Source organism: Caretta caretta, chromosome 7, assembly GCF_965140235.1.
Source record: "Caretta caretta isolate rCarCar2 chromosome 7, rCarCar1.hap1, whole genome shotgun sequence".
Classification (NCBI taxonomy): domain Eukaryota; kingdom Metazoa; phylum Chordata; order Testudines; family Cheloniidae; genus Caretta; species Caretta caretta.
The window spans coordinates 3005101-3024293 of record NC_134212.1 but is presented as its reverse complement, the minus strand read 5'-3'; the positions used below and the strand labels follow the sequence as shown (position 1 = coordinate 3024293).

At 45.2% G+C, this 19193-nt stretch overlaps 1 protein-coding gene across 12 annotated transcripts in view; it reads left to right on the top strand.

The window, feature by feature from the left end:
* FHIT (fragile histidine triad diadenosine triphosphatase) overlaps positions 1-19193 on the top strand; it is a 1109638-nt gene that overhangs the window by 951117 nt on the left and 139328 nt on the right. For all 12 annotated transcript variants that reach the window (XM_048859001.2, XM_048859003.2, XM_048859006.2 and 9 more), the window contains one exon: positions 2324-2392. In XM_048859001.2, coding sequence (XP_048714958.1) covers positions 2324-2392 — 69 coding nt within the window. The remainder of the gene's footprint in view (positions 1-2323; positions 2393-19193) is intronic.

The window sequence follows — 19193 nt, the reverse complement described above, 5'->3', positions numbered from 1 at the left end:
AGGATTTCACTGTTAAGCCAAGCTGGTCGCCTGCCATATTTACTATTCTTTCTACACATCGGGATGGTTGTAGTTGGTTGTAGACTCATAGAAGTTTAGGGTTGGAAGAGACCTTAGGAGGTCATCTAATCCAACCCTCTGCTCAAAGCAGGACCAATCCCCAACTAAATCCTAGTCCAACTAGGACCCTTCGCTGTCCCTCCCCAATGACAAATACAGGAACGGGTTACAAAAAGAGAGAGAGAGAGCAGGGAAAAGAGAAAGAAAAGCCATTTTGTAGCCCCCTCCATCATGGAAAAGCCCATGCAAATGGGAGTTTGGCCTGATGCTCTTCATGTGGCTTCCCTGCTGGCAGGGGAGCCCACAGAGGGTGGCTCCCTGCTGGGAATGGCTGTCTCCAGCTCCTGAATCTCCCTTTGTACAAGTCACAGGAATTTCCCTGGGACAGCTGCTGCTGCAGTCAATGGGGCTGAATCCAAGATGGAGTTGGGCCAGACTGACTGACATGACGTGCCTAATGCTATGTAGGGAGTCAGGGAGAGAAGTGAGTTTCTAACTGACTGCAGAGAAGTTACACCAGGGAGGAGTGTGGGTCTCTGCATCCGAGTGTCCCCACTGTGAACGGATAACGATACTTAGCTACCTGCTGGACTGGGGGAGAGGAGAGGAACTGTTAAAGGCTCAAATTGGAAAGCGTTATATAAATGCTCAATATTCCATGGCTGTGATAGAATTTCCAGTATAGGCTCAGATGGGTGCCGTGGAGATATCTGAGAGAGAGATTGTGAGGTTTCCTGCTGTGGCCACAGATGGACAGGCTGCTGCAGCTAGACTTTAATTCTTTCTCTCTCTGTCCCCCGGCCCTTCCCCCCCCCTCACATTCTCTAGCTCTCTCATCGAGAGGCATATTTGAACTTTGGGACTTAGTACTGGTGCAAACAAATAGGTAATTAGCAGTATCTGTGATAGGCTTCCTGATTGAATTTAGAGCCAGCTGGCAAAAGGCTTTCAATCCTGTAGGAGTTTCTCTCAGTTGGTCTGCATATGCATTCACCTTAGCACTTCTTCTTGGATGCAGAAATACACTGTGGTAGCCTGGCTTGCTCTTTGCCAGTCTATTCATGCACAAGGTTAGTCTTAAGCTCTCCACAAGCTCAGGTGTGAGATTCTTAGCAGTAATAATTATTAAATGATGGGGGTTCACTTTGAATTTTATCCCCTTGTTTTCATTATTTGAAATGATTTATTTACCCATCTTTCCCTGGAGTTCATGATCAAATACAGCCCCTCTCTCTCCATAGTACAACAGGGCCAATCTTAGTCGAGCAGTTGATGTCAACAATACCTCACACCTCTTGGAGGCAGCTAATGCAACTGCATCCAGGAAGAGACGCTTTTGTGGGAGGGTGGTGCTCTTGCAGCTACCAACACCGAGGTTCTGCCAAATATGGAGGGAGCTTTAGGGCCCAATCCCATGTCCATTGAAGACAATGGAAAGACTCCCATTGACATCATTCATTTCCACCAGTTTTGCAGAGGACTGTTGCGCTCTGTGACTGCTCTGGCCAAACGCCCTTTCGGGCTATGCTCCTCCCTTAACTCTTCGTCCTCATAAGGGTTGTGAGCACTTTGCACTCCCAGAACCTGGACACCCAGTGGGTTTTATGCCACCAGGGCCCTCCATCACAGATTGTACCAGCGACGTTCAGGTTCCACTTTCTTGGAAGATGATGTAAAAGCAAAACTTTTACGTGTCTTTTTCAGCCTTGCAAAGTACATGCTGTTAGGCATTCTGTACATCGCCATGTGTCCTCCCCATAATACCACTGCTACCTGAACAGCTGAGTCTGAGGAGAATTTCCTTTATCCCATAGTCTTCTCAGAATTCTGCTGAGCCAATACTGTGTAACCCTGCCCCTGCAGCCCCCCGGCTTACACCTGCTGTCTACCTTCTACTGCAATCCGAAGTTGGCAAATTCTTATTCCTGTCAGTTTCAATGTCACAACAGTCAGCTTTAAAATATGCTGTCATTTCAGAGCGCTGGCTAAATACAACTCAGACTGACAACTCTGAATAATTCCTAAACTTTCTGGCATTTCACTCAAATGCTCATATTACAGCAAAGTTGCTTTCTCATGTTTTTCATCTTATGCAGTCTCTGAAGATTTGCAATACAGTTATAGAACAGGTTAACATTTTTTTGACTCTGAAAATAATACAGTGGGAGCCAGTGTGTAGTAATAGGATGTCAGGAAAACATCACTGTCAGCCTACAAAAATTATCTAGATAATCACCATTGTTTGTTGTTTTTGAATTTTCAGCACGTTCATGTCCATGTTCTTCCAAGGAAGGTTGGAGACTTCAGCAGAAATGACAGTGTCTACGATGAGGTAGGTCTCATAGATCTTATTGTTAGATCAAAGCGGGTGTCAGCTTAATCAACTTAATGAACCAGGTCTTGCCCTAGATAAACTGGCAGTATTTAAAGTGAACCAAATTTGACTTTTTTAAACTGCTGGCAAAGAATCTGGCAATTACGGAACACCAGGCAGGATAGTGTATGGATTTGCAAGCGAAGGATCAAATTATGCAATGCATAAGGCTGTAAAGAAGTGTTGGGCGACCTGTCAAGCTCATGTGCGCTACCCTTGCTGTGAGTAGTTGTACAGGGGAAGACACAGTCTCACGTTCTGTCCCCCATGCATGCAAGCAGGAGTGGGAAGGTCGGGGTGGGGGAATGGGCAGAGTTTTGCACGGGGTCAGCATAGCTGCGCCAACACTGTGAGGAAAATACCTTTTGCTCGCCATAGACCTGGTGCAGGGTACTTCCCCCTCAGAGCAAAGAGAAACCCTGGCGGCTGATTACCAATCTCAGAGTCACTGTCTGCCTCCTGGCCTGCTCCAGGGGCCGCACAACAAAGCAACACCCTTTGCTCGGGGCTTGTGGCAAGCTCATAGTTCAGCCCCAGGGATCAAAATTAATCAGAATAGATGTGTGTGTCTTTGATATACGTATGCATGTGGCTCCGATTGCAGGATTGGAGCCATAATCAATTACATTTTTACGTAATCCCTGTGTTTTTTTTAAAGAACATTTGTACTAGGCATTACTACTTTCCCAGCTGATAACAATCTGAATGAGTTAAATGAAAATTGTAATCAACGCACTTTTGTGTATGTTTCTTGGTTGCTTGGTAAGAGATTGCATCTTAAATATACAAACTGTATTCCTTCCTGGAAATTATTAATGCCAACTTTTTTCAGCACCATGCCATCTGTTTTAGGATGAATTCATGATATTTTTCTGCTGTTGCACTTTTTTTCCTTTTGTGATGTGCCTATGCTGATGCTTCCCTATAGAATGTTATTTACACGATGAAAAATGTGATGCCATGTTTTGGATCCTCTCTAAATGTTATGGCTAGGTACGATGATTATGGCAGCTTGGACAATAATGTGTATGTGAGAGTTATGGGGTAGATGGGGGCTCTGACCCTGGAAAACACATGTAACCAACAATGCACAAGTAGACCAAATGAGTTCATTATGGCAGTACTTGTGTACCGCTGTGATTAAAGGAATATCAGCAAACTTGAAATCTAATCCATATTTTTAAAAGGTGTTAAAAATAGTTTTAGATACTACACCAGTCCCTAAGTTCCTCTGCCTTTTTTTAGTTTTGTTTTACAATGACATTTTCCAGTTTTTAAAAATAAAACCCACACAAGCAGGTAAAGCTTAGGGTATGTCTACACTACCCGCCGGGTCGGCGGGTAGTGATCCATCTATCAGGGATCAATTTATCGCCTCTAGTAGGATCTTCCACATGTGTAGATCTTTGACAGGTCAGCAGATCACTATGTATTGGCAGGCTGCAGCTCTGTAACAGATAGACTGCTAACTGGGGAGATAAGGCTCTTGGAGTGTTCTTCAGATCCCAACTCCTCTGGAACATAGTCTGAGGTCAATCAATAGCTTGGTTGTAAGTGTGGTTTAGTTTACGTATGGGAGGCTGATAAATGTAGCTATATTTTGGATTGCAAACATAGACAGTATTCTGTAATTGCCCCAAGGCCCCATTCACATCTAGCCTGTGTATACATGCTGCTCAGCCTACTTATCACAATCCAACAAAGCATTTTGGCAGGGACATCTCATTAAAGTGTACACCAAACCCAGCCATAGTGCAAGATAAGCAAATGCTCTGTAACTATTGTGTAGGATTCTCCGCAAAGTCCTGCTCACAGCTTTGGTTCAACACAAGCTAACGTAAGTCTCCAAAGTACCTTTAACTGGTTTAGAGCCTTCCAGACGGTGACACGTTGTCATCTGTTTATGCTCAGTAGATTGCTGGCAAGTCCCATGACACTCTTCCCTCTTTGACAATTGAAGAACGTGCCCAGATGTTGAGGCATCAGTCTCTAGGATTTCTGGAGACAAGATGTTGGAAAGGAGCTGCATCCTCTTGATGTCTCCCCCTCCTCTCCCCAGTTGGCTTGGGAATGAATATCTCTGTTGTTGAGTAACGGTTTGAGCAGAGGAATGGGAATCAGGACTTCAATAGGTTGAGCTCCATTAGGTAAATCTTATTTATCCTGCATTTGGGTGTGAGGCTCAGCGATTCCGTCTCCTGACAGTATTTTAAGGTATAAGGGGAATATTTAAAGGTAACAGATAATGTGTCTGTGACAGATGCAATTCCCTGTACTTTGGGAGATCTCACTGAATTAGGTTTAAGTATCTTTGGAGTCCAGTGTATTAAATGCAAAGGTTCTGTAATATTGTGGGTCTGGGTGATCAAAGAACTATATTGGACAATGTGGCAGACAATGAACTGTTGGGACAATAGTGTGAAGTGGAATTCCTGGGAAATAGCTAGGAAAAGGTAAATGCAGTCTCTCCCCCCCACCGCCGGCCTCTGGTTATGCAAAAACCCAGCACTTTGAAGCTACGCCCTGAAGGAAGGACAATTGTTTGCTAATTACCTGTTCCCAGTGCCCCAAGATCAAAGGGCCAAACTGTATAAAGGAGGGACTCTCAGATTTACGCAGGTGGCCGTTCTGAGCTAACAATTGTTATGAGCTTGTAACCACAGAAAACTGTTGGTGGGTCGAAGGACGGATCACCTGCCAAAGCCACGCCTGGAGCTGGGGATGCGGGGACCTGTGGCAAGCTATTAGCATGCATACAGTATGTATTAGCATGCAGTATGTTTTCTCCTGAATGCTTTTATCTTCAGAATAAATGTGCTTGCTTAGAAAGAATTGTGTGGTGGATTAACTGTGGGCAATTACACTGTTTATAGCCTCTGAGAAGAAAGCAATGCAGGCCCACTAACTTACTGTGGAACACACAGTGAAGGCAGGGAACTGTGCAGCCTGGAAATACTGCAGTCAGGAGGTAGAGAGAGATGTGTGTCTCTACCCAAGAGGGGGGATGGCTGAGGAGCTCGGAGCCTAGAGTGGATGCCCTGGCTTGTCCATGGAGGGAGAATACAGGTGCAGTTGCCCTGAATTGTAACAAGTCTTTATTGCTTGGTATGTTTTTTGGGATTGACCAATAGGCTGTGTTGGATGAAGCCTCTTGTTCTGGTTGCACATTTACACTTTCTTTATGATTCAGTGTTGGAAAACTTAATCACAAAAGAAGAGAAAGAAAAACATCCAATGCCCAAATGCCTTTCCTGACATGTTTCCTCCAATAAGTCACTTGAATTAGGCGTATATATCTCAGTGCATTCTTCAGAAGCCACTGTTTGATTTCTTTTAAATATTTATAGAATCATTAGTAATGAAAAAACCTACTAGATTTGGACCATTTTGGCTGAGGAATACACTTTCCCTCTGTCTCTGCAGTGAGACTCCCTGGGATTTGTTTATTTCTTGGGGACTGCTAATGAACGAGTCCCCAACATGCCACTTTGTCACAGTGAAGAGTAAAGGCATGTTTTTTTAATCCTCCCATCTTCCTGAAATTATTTGGAGCCCAACCCTGCAGACAACTTACACATGACTGTTAAGTTTCTTTCCTAAAGCAATTACAGGATCAGGCCCTTTATATTTTACTCTTGGTTTATAGCCATTTCATATCAATCTTGAGGCATTCTGATCCATGAATTCTGTTTGTTTCTTGAAGATTGGAACTTCAGTGGAAGATCTGGATGGCTATTAGGAAAAGGCTTTAATCAAAACACATGCATATTGTCACCTGTATTTCTTTCATTTGGTTTAAAAGAGAATGAGATCTTTATATTTAACCATCAAGGAATTTAAGGGAGTTAAATATCTGCTTTACAATAGAGGATTGGTTCTTTTCTGCTGTGAAAGTATGACACAAAAGATTGATTCAGTTGTGCATCAATGGATATACTCTACCAAAGAGCTACATTCTGTGTTGATTTAATGAGCGTGAGCACTATGTAACTATCAGAGGTGACTATATTAAAGACCTTGAAGACATTATCCTGAAATGTCTCTCCACTCTCAGAGCACCTCGGTTAAGGAGCACTATGTGTTTGTATAACCTCTAACACAGTGGAGCCCTGATCTCAGTGGAAGCCACTAGCTGTTACTATAATAAAAATAATGATCATCCTGCCTTAGGTGGAGGGTGATAACACTCTTACTGCGGTGGGTGTGGGGCTCTCCAGTGCTGTGCATAGAGAACAGAAAAAAACAGGCTTGTGTTACCATCATTATTAATGAATGTCGAGGTTGGCTTGATAGCCTTGGCGACTGGAGACATGCCAGCATTGTCCATCCAATGGGTGACTCAGCCTATTTTGAAGGAGACCTCTCTAGAGGAGTGAATGAAACTCAGTCTACCTGTCAGTGAGATCCTCAGTATCTACCAGTGCTGCTAGAAATGGTGTCATTTAGCACCTATGATGTGTTTGGGGATGAAGAACCCTGTGTACTCTCACTCTATCCTCAGTAACTGGACTGAGACCACCATCTTATTTCCATAAACAGTTACTACCAATGCAAACCATATTCAGAGCAGTTAATTTCAGGTGAAAGGCTCTGTGTCTGTAACCGGACTTACTCTCCCCCATTCCCAAGTTTCTAGTCTCTGTCTAGATAGAAGCTCCTTGCCTAGATTGGTGAGAAATGCAAACATGATGGGAAAAGGGGAACGCAAAAACGAGAGCGCCACTGAGACTCCAATCCCCAGACGCTCTTCGGGATCAAATACACCTAAGTTAAAGGACTGGGCTGGTGCTGCTGCTGAGCCTGCTGCATTGTACCTCATCCAAACTAAAGTCTGAATTAGTCCATGACTTGGAGATTTTGTAAAATGCTTAAAGCAGCAGCAGTATTCCGGCTGCACCATCTGTTGTTCTCCTCCCCCTGATATTCAGACCGACAGCAAGAGAATCACTTCGGGAACGATGTTTTGACTTGCTGATCTCATTCAGCACATGGCATTCAATCATTTCAGCACACAGGAACACCTTGTCGTGTTCAGTTGCCATTCTGGAGGGTAAAGGAAGCAGCTAAGCATAATTCTCCACAGCGCTCTAGCTTCCTTTTCAACCAGGCCAAACTGGAGGACAATGGTGAATCCGCAAGCTTAGCCAAACAAACCTAGAGTTCAGATCTCCAGTGAGTGGTTTGTTGTAGCTTTGACTGTCGCGCATCTAGGTGCTGAAGTGCTGACAGAAGCTCTCGTGCTGCCTCGTTATGTTTAAAGCCCAGTGGAGGACTCGTTAAAAGCGCACAGTTGTAGAACCTCCTGAAAGCAGCTTCCCACTTTACTCTTCAAGGAAAGTTATTTAAGACCTGATTCAGTGCCCACTGAAGTAAATGGAAAGACTCCCAACAATGTCAGTGGGCATTGGATGAGTCTCTCCATGAAAATTAACAGCATGCAGAGTTAATAAGCTGAAGTCCTGAGTCCATTCCTCAGGGTTATACAGTACCTTATGGCAACATACTGTTGCCTGCTGGTAGATCAATCTGCTACAGTCTATACTCTCTAAGGGCCAGATTCTTCCCTATTTACATCTTGTGCAAGTCCATGTGGGTGAGACAGGACAGAATCTGGCTCTAAATGGGTGCACTAGAGGGCAAAGGAGCTCTACCTAGGGAGGTGGTGGAATCTCCCTCCTTAGAAGTTTTTAAGGTCAAGCTTGACAAAGCCCTGGCTGGGATGATTTAGTTGGGGAGGGTCCTGCTTTGAGCAGGAGATGGGACTAGACGACCTCCTGAGGTCCCTTCCCGCCCTGATCTTCTATGATTCTATTTTCCCCCAGTGCCTACCTCTCTATTTTCATCTTGGTGGAAATGTCTTCTTCCCATAGGCTGTGAACTTCATTCTGGTCTTGCCAAAATAATTCTTCAAAAAAACATTTCCCTTCTAACTGACAAGGCATTTTCTGACTCTTCCACTAGCCAATGAGCACAGGTCGGTCCTTTCTTCATCTGTCTTGGGATAATGCAAAGAATTGAGGGAGTCAGTTCAGTAAACTGAACTGCACCTGGTTATGCAGAAATACATTCATCTGAGGATACCAAAGTAGGAGTCATATATGGGTCTTAGTGTACTTCCCCATGCAGCGATTTATTACTAGGGTGTATGGGTACTTGTGTAATGTCCCTGTCACATATGGTGGTTGTTAGGGCTGTGGAAAGCTCAAAATTTCAGAGTAAGGAGTTCAGTTCAGCGAAGTGAAGAATATCCAAATTATGTATACTGCTTGAACCTACAGAACTGAAGACTGAAAATCAAATCATCTGGAAATCTCAAGGAAAAAGGCTCTCCTGAGATTTGTGGGCCTAGCTGTAAACACTGTGAGAACATCCTTTCTCATGGTATTTTAGCATATCCACTTCTGGTCTTGGAATATGTAATGTACCGAGGGCCTAATATTCTGGTATTTTCCTACATTATCTAGTATTTGAGATTGCTTCCACTTTTACTGATGCTACTCATCGTGTTCTCAGTGAACCATGAGGCTTATCCTATCATGCTGTAATGGTCTCGCATTTTGACATCCTTATCATGAGTGCAGTAGCAAAGTGGCTGGCAACACATCTGCATATTTCTTAAGTGCATCCCACGTCCATAAGCCAAAACGGACACATTTTTCAATCGGTAAATGGAATTCCACATCTTTGCATCATATGTATTTCCCTTGATGGAAACTCCACTGTCTCTGATATTTTTTGCCCTTTCAGAGCTTGCATGATATTAGCCAATCCAATATATGAAATCTCTAAGACCTTACTATACTTTCTGTGTATTGTATACACAACACATCTTAACTCAGTAGCTCAATGGGTAATAGATAGGCAGGATAAACATCATACCCAGGTCTGATTAACAGTCACTTATTTTCCTGAAATCTCCCTTCCATCAGCTCTGGAGATGTCAAAGGGAATCATCCTGACCATAGAAACAAATTAGATGTCATTAGAAGACTCTGTATTAAAACAGCTATTCTTCATGATCACATACATGCCCTTTATACCTAGAATTTGTCTGGAAGGTAATGTACATTTGGCATTTTACATATCATCATGCAGTCTAATGGCCCTCTAGCCCATCTGTCTCTCTGAATTCCATCACTGCTTTTATTGCTTCTCGCCCTTTGCTGACTTGGTTCTGCTTTAGCAGCCTGGCTCCAAGGTTTCACCATTCTTTCACTTAAGGTACAAAATGTTAGCTTGAAGCCATTGCTTATATTTAGGCTTTATTGTAATGGAGAGGAGTGCTTTGATATGATCAAAAAGAGCAAAGGTTTCAGAGGAACAGCCGTGTTAGTCTGTATTCGCAAAAAGAAAAGGAGTACTTGTGGCACCTGAGAGACTAACCAATTTATTTGAGCATGAGCTTTCGTGAGCTACAGCTCACTTCATCAGATGTTTACCGTGGAAACTGCAGCAGACTTTATATACACACAGAGAATATGAAACAATACCTCCTCCCACCCCACTGTCCTGCTGGTAATAGCTTATCTAAAGTGATCAACAGGTGGGCCATTTCCAGCACAAATCCAGGTTTTCTCACCCTCCACCCCCCACACAAATTCACTCTCCTGCTGGTGCTAGCCCATCCAAAGTGACAACTCTTTACATAATCAAGTCGGGCTATTTCCTGCATAGATCAAGGTTTTCTCACATCCCCCCCACCCCCATACACACACAAACTCACTCTCCTGCTGGTAATAGCTCATCTAAACTGACCACTCTCCAAGTTTAAATCCAAGTTAAACCAGAACATCTGGGGGGGGGGGGGTAGGAAAAAACAAGAAGAAACAGGCTACCTTGCATAATGACTTAGCCACTCCCAGTCTCTATTTAAGCCTAAATTAATAGTATCCAATTTGCAAATGAATTCCAATTCAGCAGTTTCTCGCTGGAGTCTGGATTTGAAGTTTTTTTGTTTTAAGATAGCGACCTTCATGTCTGTGATTGCGTGACCAGAGAGATTGAAGTGTTCTCCGACTGGTTTATGAATGTTATAATTCTTGACATCTGATTTGTGTCCATTTATTCTTTTACGTAGAGACTGTCCAGTTTGACCAATGTACATGGCAGAGGGGCATTGCTGGCACATGATGGCATATATCACATTGGTGGATGTGCAGGTGAACGAGCCTCTGATAGTGTGGCTGATGTTATTAGGCCCTGTGATGGTGTCCCCTGAATAGATATGTGGGCACAATTGGCAACGGGCTTTGTTGCAAGGATAAGTTCCTGGGTTAGTGGTTCTGTTGTGTGGTATGTGGTTGTTGGTGAGTATTTGCTTCAGGTTGCGGGGCTGTCTGTAGGCAAGGACTGGCCTGTCTCCCAAGACTTGTGAGAGTGTTGGGTCATCCTTTAGGATAGGTTGTAGATCCTTAATAATGCGTTGGAGGGGTTTTAGTTGGGGGCTGAAGGTGACCGCTAGTGGCGTTCTGTTATTTTCTTTGTTAGGCCTGTCCTGTAGTAGGTAACTTCTGGGAACTAGAGCTCTTGCCCTCTCCCCACCAGCATATGTGCTTTGTTTGCCTTTTAGAGTATTTCCTGACCTTGACAACAAGTCATTGGCAAGCAAGTTAGTCACAAAGACAAGCTGCTGATCAGGAGATTAGTGCTAACATGATCTCCAAGGCTGTTTACTTTGCCTGTTCTTGGAATTACTCAATAGCTCAGGTTTCAGAGTAGCAGCCCTGTGTCTGTATCCGCAAAAAGAAAAGGAGGACTTGTGGCACCTTAGAGACTAACCAATTTACTTGAGCATAAGCTTTCGTGAGCTACAGCTCACTTCATCGGATGCATCCGATGAAGTGCACTGTAGCTCACAAAAGCTTATGCTCAAATAAATAAATTTGTTAGTCTCTAAGGTGCCACAAGTCCTCCTTTTCTTTTTTCAATAGCTCAGGTGCTTCTTGTATATTGTAGTTCCCCAGGGATTTCCCTACACCTCACCCTTCCCCAACATCCCCCACCCCCAGTTTTGTGAACTAGTTACATGCAGTGTTGCCAAATTAGTGATTGTTTGGAAATTTGAATTGAAATTGAAACATTAATACACACTTTAAAAGCATATAAAGTGTATGATAAAATACGTGTATCTGAAAAAAGTATAATAGATTTCAAAAGTATGAACACAGACGAGCTTCCTTATACAGCTGTTGTTTTTTATGACCATGTCAGTGCATTCATTTTGGTGAAGTTAGCTAACCTAATAATTTCAAATTATGAATTGTAAGCAAAGTCTAAATGAGCTCTCCCTGACAGCTAGTGATGGGCTGGGGAGAAAGGCTTCAGGACCAGATTGTATTTACAATAATAATCTACCTAGGTATCCAGCAAACAGAGCTGTGTTGCCCAAGTGATAGATTTTGGCTGGGGTTGGGTTACAAATCACTTGAATGCAGGGGTGGTGGGAAGGGACATAATGAAATGTTGTTGTTCTTATTGTAGGAGTAAAGGGCAGTAGAACTTAGCCCATGCTGATTGAGGGCATCAAGAGAGAGGGTGGGGACAGGTGTTTTGCTTGATGGTCTGTGTGGTGGAGCGGTGCCCCACCCCCATGCCAGATTGGGCTACAACAGACCAGAGCAGCTGCGCAAGGCAGCAGCCAATCAGAGAGGCCCTGTTAGAGAGCCAATCAGGGCCAGTATTACAGCCAGCCAATCAGGGCTAGGCTAGGCCCTATATAAAGGCTGCCCAGGAAGGGAGCAGGCAGTCTCTCCCAGGCCATCAGAGGGTGAAGGTCTGTCTCCTGCGTGAGGAGACTAGCACGAGGGACAGCGCAGTGTTGGGCAGGCGGGGGGAGCAGAAGGGGACTCCAGCCCGGTACCTGCTGGGCTGCGGGCCCTGAGAAAAAGTGCCTAGCTGGTGCAAAGGGTCCAAAGTGGAAATGGCCCAGGGAGAGAGATGGACAAAGGGAGAGAAGGAGGGCAGGCAGGAAGGCTGCTGCCAAAAGGTCCCTGGGTCAGGACCCAGAGTAGAGTGTAGGCCTGTTTCTCCCCCCTTGCACTTCCAACTGGCCATTTGGAGTGGCCATCACGGACAGCACCAGACCCCTGCCAAAAGGGGTTAGACTTTGGGGTGTGGTTGGCCATTGTGGCTGTGGCAAAGAGAAGGACTGCTGATAACACCAAACCCCTGGAAGGGGGTGAAACTGGAGCAGTGGGCACTGCCAGAGGGCAGTGTCCTGAAGAGGATGCCGCAAGCTGGGAGCAACTCGGGTGGAGACGCCAATCTAGGGCGAGAGATGGATGGGACACCACTGTCAGAGGGCTCTCCACATGAACTGAGCTAATTCCCAGGGTGAACAGCAGGAGGCGCTGTGGTGGCCCCCAAGCCATAGTTTGCCAACCCGTCAGTCTGCCTGAAACACAAGTACTATTTGACCTGCCCCTCGCCACTGTTTAAAGACAGAGCTGATTAGGCTCCATAGATCAGAGGTTGGCAAACTATGGCTTGGGGGCCACATCCGGCCCTTCAAATATTTTAATCCGGTCCTTGAGCTCCTGCCGGGGAGTGGGGTCGGGGGCATGCTCCTCACAGGTCCTGGAAGCAGCAGCATGTCCCCCCTCCAGCTTGTATGTGTAGGGACAGCTACGGGGCTCTGCATGCTGCCCCCCACCACAAGTGCTGCCCCCACAGCTCCCATTGGCCAGAAAACAGGGCCAATTGGAGATACAGGGGTGGTGACTGCAGACAGGGCAGTGCACAGAACCCCCTGGCTGCGCCTCCACGTAGGAGCCGGAGGGGGGACATGCTGCTGCGTCTGGGAGCTGCTTGAGGTAAGTGCCGCCCAGAGCCTGCACCCCGATCCCCTCCCGTGCCCCAACCTCCTGCCCCAGCCCTGATCCTCCTCCTACCCTCCAAACCCCCCGGTCCCACCCTCCTGCACCCCAGAGCCCTTACCCCCCACCCACACCCCTGCCCCAGCCTGGACCCCCCTCCCGCACCCTGAACTCCTAATTTCTGGTCCCACCCCAGAGCCCATACCCCCAGCCAGAGCCCTCACTCCCTCCTGCACCCCAATCCCCAATTTTGTGAGCATTCATGGCCCACCATACAATTTCCATACCCATATGTGGCCCTCAGGCCAAAAAGTTTGCCCTCCTCTGCCATAGATAGTCTTTTGGTTTGTTAATTGACCACTACAGCTGAAATCACTGATAAGCAGGTCTAAGTGCTTAGACCTGCTGTGGGACAGTGTTTCTGTGGAAGAGACGGCCCAGTCTGCACTAGCAGCGAAGTTCCCCCACTGGTGGAATCTCAACAGACCAACTCGCAGAGGTCACAGTGGCAGGTGGCAGCCGAAGGTGACGGCGCAGGGCCATTGGCAACAGAGCGATGGAGTGAACGGTGGCACAATGAACAACAGTGGCCAGAGCGAACAGTGAGCAGCTGGAGGAACGAGCAAGGTACCTTCTTGCCCCCCACCTGGGAGGTGAACTCATGCAAAAGCACCTCTGAGTCTCCACTGACCACGGACAACACCGGTGAGTGTTAATGAGGTTGTTAAGAATGCTGGAGACACAACACAGTTCATGCGAACAAACATGGCCGTGGCCTCCTACTTTCTATTTCAGCAAGAGATACCGCACACTGCAAACTGGAGGCCAGTGTTAAGTGCATGGTCACTTGTTCATCCTGAAGTTGAACACTGGTTCCAAACAAGACCAGCAAATGCTCACTATCTTTCTGCAAGAAACTGACTGGCTAGAAGCACGTGGTGCAACAGTGAAAGATTCAACAGTCAAAAAGTGAAGAACTCTCTCACCACATTCAAAAAATTTGCATACATGGCTGATGAATGCACCAGTGCAAATGGGCATCAAGTATTAAGTCATTGTGTATGTTATCTTGAGGTCAGTGGTAGGCCAGTAGATGCATTTCTAGATGTTCAAGTAATAGACACTTCAGCTAAATCTGTGAGAACCCACATCTTAGACGAGTTAAATGCTTGTCAATTGGACCCCAAACAGATGGCAGCTTGTGCATTTGATTGAGCTGCAAATTTCTCTGGAAGACATGGTGGAGCACAAACTTTGCTCAGAGAAAAGTTTAACCCTCACCTCTCCTATACACACTGCAGAAGCCATCTACTCCAACTAGCGCTAGTACGAGCTGCAGACTCTTCAAAAGACATTTTAAAAAGCTATAAATTTAATGTGCTCATTATATTCCTTTTTTCAGCAAGAGTCCAAAAAGACTGACTATCTTGGAAAATATAGAAGATACAGTGGGACTGAAGTTCAAATTAGTCCAACCTGGGAAAACCCTCTGGCTTTCTCAAGAGTGATCCTTGGCTGTTATCTTAAAATTACTCCAGCCATTATTACTGGCTTTGGAAAGTATCTACGAAGATGGGATGGATCTAAGTAGTGAGGCTGGTGGATTACTTTTCCTACTATGTTTGGAGAATACTATTGCCATTCTCTGTCTTGTAAGTCTACTGTTGAAACCACTTGGGTCATTAAACAATGCCATCCAGGAATCTTCTACAACAGTAGTAGATCTTTGTCCAGCAATAGAAGCTACATTTGGATCAATCAGAGAGCTATCCATTGAAAAAGTACTGGAAGAAGCAAAGACTTCAGTCCAGAAGTTGACCAATGAAAACATTTATATTGAATCCTTAAGTGAAGAGGACAAGAAGTGTTTGTTAAGTGGCAGGTGAAGACAACTGAAAAAGTACACAGACTTGATTCTTAAAAATCTATGACAGCAACTTCTAGATTCTACACAACCTCTACGTAGCTTTTACAGATCCCTGTCCTATAAAACACTGACAGTTGAGTGGAGTGAGGCACTACCAGCCATGGAGCTGCCATGTGCTCAGGACAGAATAGAGAATTGGCACACTCAGTGGAATATTGTACCACAAATGAATGAAGATTTGACCTCAGCTTGACTATCATAGATAGTGACTTTTAGCTCCTGTGGTAGAGGCTCATGCACTAAGCTCCAGAGGTCCCTGGTTCAATTCCACCCGTCAACAACCAGGGTCCATCGGCGTTACATTTGCATGGCTTTGCAGTGCAATATTTCCTCTCATGCTATTGCTGGGACGACTGTTTGATGCTGCCAAAGGGAAGGAAGATTGAAGCCCGGGATACTGTCTGGCAGCTCGTTTTACCAGGTTTTCCCCCACGGAAGCAAGTCAATGCAAACTAAATTAGTTTAACACAAAAATAATAGGAGTGAGGGGAAGCACTGGCAGTTTAGAACCAGCTGCCACTGATGTAGCTGATTCCTTTTAATTTGGGATAACCCGTTCTCTCTGTTCTTCACCCTGAGTCCCATCAGGACGAGTACTAATGGTGAGAGAGGCCTAGCCTATGCCTCATTAGGGTGACCATATTTTTCCAAAGGGAAACCAGAATGCCTCATGGGGCCGGCCCCAGGCCCCCTACCCTTTCTCCCCAGCACAAGCGCGTCCACCCGTGGGGCCGGCCCAAGGGCCTCCTCCCCCATCCCCTCGCCCATCCGCAGGACTGGCCCGAGATGCCCCTCTCTCTCCCCTGCACATGGGGCCGGCCTGAGGACCCCTGCCGCCTGCCCATGCACAGCTGACCTGACCCGAGCTGCTCTTCCGAGTCCTGCCTCCCCCGCAGGGCTGACATTACCACTTCCCTGCCCCCCTCCCCCCCCACAGACCTCCATTCCTCCGTGCACTGCTAGTGGGCAGTGTGTGGGTGGGAGGCAAGAGTCCAAGACCAACATGCCCTGGACAAGCCCTGAGCGTGACCCTGCGAGTAGCTTAGAAAGGGGTCTTCTAGTATTCGCTCAAGAGGCTTGGAGCTGTAAGCAGCGAATCTGTCTCCGGTTGTTTGGCTCCCCCTGGGCTCAAGGAAAGGGGACTTGGTTCCTTCTTGGTAAATAAACAAGATTGTATCAAAGAAAATACTTGGCTCTCTCATCAGTTTTTCCTCCTAACTGGAGCAACCCACAACACCCTGAATTTGGCCAACCACTTGAGTCAAAAGGGGGGATGATGACTCACTGCTTGCTTTCTAGGGACGAGCGTCCACATAACCAAAATCACCACCAAAGCTGATCCTAGCTGGCAGCTGGGTGGGCTGCGTCAGCAGTGAGACCAACAACGAAGCAAAGTGGAGGCATATTAGCAGGGCGGGTGGAGAATCTTTCGCTGCCCATAATGTTCTGACTTGACTTCGGGACAAATAGACGTCTCCTAAGATTTATTTACCAATAACTGCAAGGCCAAGGTCATTACTTTTTCCAATGGGAAAAGAATAACAAAAATGTAAGTGAAAAGTGGGTATTTTCCCTTCCCTTTGCCCCCCCCATCTTTCATAGATTCCAAGGCCAGAAGGTATCAGTGTGATCATCTAGTCCAACTTGTATCAGAGGGGGTGCTCCACCCCTGCTCCGCGCTGAGGCCTTGCCCCCAAATCTGCTTCTACCCTCAAGACCCCACCCTCATTCCACCTCTTCCCATCTCTGATCCCCACACCGCCCCACCCCTAGGCCTCCACCCACCTGCTGCTTGCTGCTTTCCACCCTCCCCCAATTCCCTCCCTGAGCCACCAGACAGTTTATCAGCAGCACTGCCAAACAGCTGTGGCAGGTGGAAAACAGTAAATAAATGTGAAAATGGGATTTTCCTCCCCCCATCCCACTTTCACACTCCCACTCACTGTTTTCCAACTGTTTTACTGTTGGGGGGAAAAAAGAGGGGGAAGTAAAATAATGGAGAGAGTGAGGGAAAACGCCAACAATCCAGACACTGAAAATAGACACTGAATTTATTTGGATTCCAAAAATCAAAATGAAATAATGATCCTTTTTTTAGTTGAAACAAAAGGTTTCCTTTGGACATTTTTGAAATACAAATGTTTGTTTCAAAATGTTTTTTGAAATTTTTCATTTTATTTTGTCTCAAAACATTTGAAAGTGGGATTATTTTGTGGGGGAAACATATCGTTCTGGTCTGTAAGAGATTGATAGTCTTTTGTTCATTAACAATGTGTTTTTCTTCTGGCAAGTTCTAATAATAATAATACACTGTCACCACGTTTCCAGTTTTCAATATGCTGCAGGATTTGAATTCACAGTGCATAACTGCATAACAAGAGTGGTCAGGGAACCTTTGGGCCTTCAGTTTTCCATTGGAATCTGAACATTTTTGAAAATTTCCCTTGTTTGCTGGATATTTTGGCTGAAGCGATCAGCAGTCAAACAGTGTTAATGTTTAAATTGTCATCTTTAAGGCTTCCTGGGAAACACCTCTTTGAGATGTTTCCATCTCTCAGAGCTCTTGTTTCAGGCTCTCTGTAGACTCACAAGGACAACACTCTAAATTAGAGTTTTGGTTAAAGATAACAAAAAATGTGACTGCATTTATTAGAGACAAAGCTCAGTGTCATGAATTAATACTGCACCTAGTGTATTTAAAATGGTAGATAAAGTATTCGTTGGTAAAGAAAGCATAGTCAGATTCTGCATCTTCAGTGTCCTGCTTTAAGGGGTTTCAGAGGAACAGCCGTGTTAGTCTGTATTCGCAAAAAGAAAAGGAGTACTTGTGGCACCTTAGAGACTAATAAATAAATTGGTTAGTCTCTAAGGTGCCACAAGTACTCCTTTTCTTTCTGCTTTAAGGGGGACTCATCTATGAAAGGCAGATGTGCAAAATAATTCTGGGAAGAATAATTATGGAATATGGCTTCTCATTCTACTGGCATATTTTTAAAAAAACTCATTCTTCTCTGCATAACACACTGCTCTTCCAGCTCTGGTGCTGCAATTGGATCCATGTGTTTGGGCTGCTGGGTCTATGCAGAGCCCCCACCAGTCAGGATCAACAATGGTCCGTGCAGATCTGATTACAGATCAGGGCCATAGGTTGCAGGCTGCAAGGGAAATGTGTATAGATTCTTAGTCTGTGCTGGATTTTGTTCACTTGGGTACTATAAAGGATATCTCACAAGAGGAAGAATTGCTGGCCTGTTGAGTACTGAGTATATATGGGTAAATAGGACTGCTTTTCAGCTTCAGAAAGGAGATAGTTATCAAATCATTGACAAGGGAATATTTAGATTGATACAGTGTCAGGATAATTACATACAATTTGGTTTTGTTTAAATATCATAACCAGTATTGTCTGATTCCTTTCCACTTTAAGGCTTGATCTGAGCACTACAATGCAGTGCTTTCCTGTGGCAGCGTTAACCCATGGGCTTCAGAAAATAACTGTAGATTTACAATGGTTAAATACGTAGTTAATGAGCAAAAGACTCGATCAATCTCTTGCAGACCAGAACTACAGAAGTGTGTGTGTGTATATATGCTTGTGCACACACACACACATATATATGAACAAGAGATAAGCTAATTACCAAACCATTCAGCTAATGTTTATTTTCATCATACTGACTGCCTGCCCGTCTTGGCAGACAGAGCCATTCAGGCTGCAGAGGCAGGAGGCAAAGTGATCACAGTAAAATGGTGCTGATGGTGGGAATTGGGCTCAGGAGTACAATTTGACTTGTCAGTTTATATAGACATAAAGCTTCATTGTTGTGCACAGACAAAACTGGCTTTTTAAAAATCTCTTTCCCTCCTGACGATGTGAAAATCTGCTACCCTCTCTCCTACTGTTCTCCAGCCCTCACATTTATTAGATGGTATTATATTTACTGTAAACAACACACAGGTTATGCAATAGCCTGGGCTAGTTGGACTTCTGCATTGAGATGCTGCAATAATATGTGCT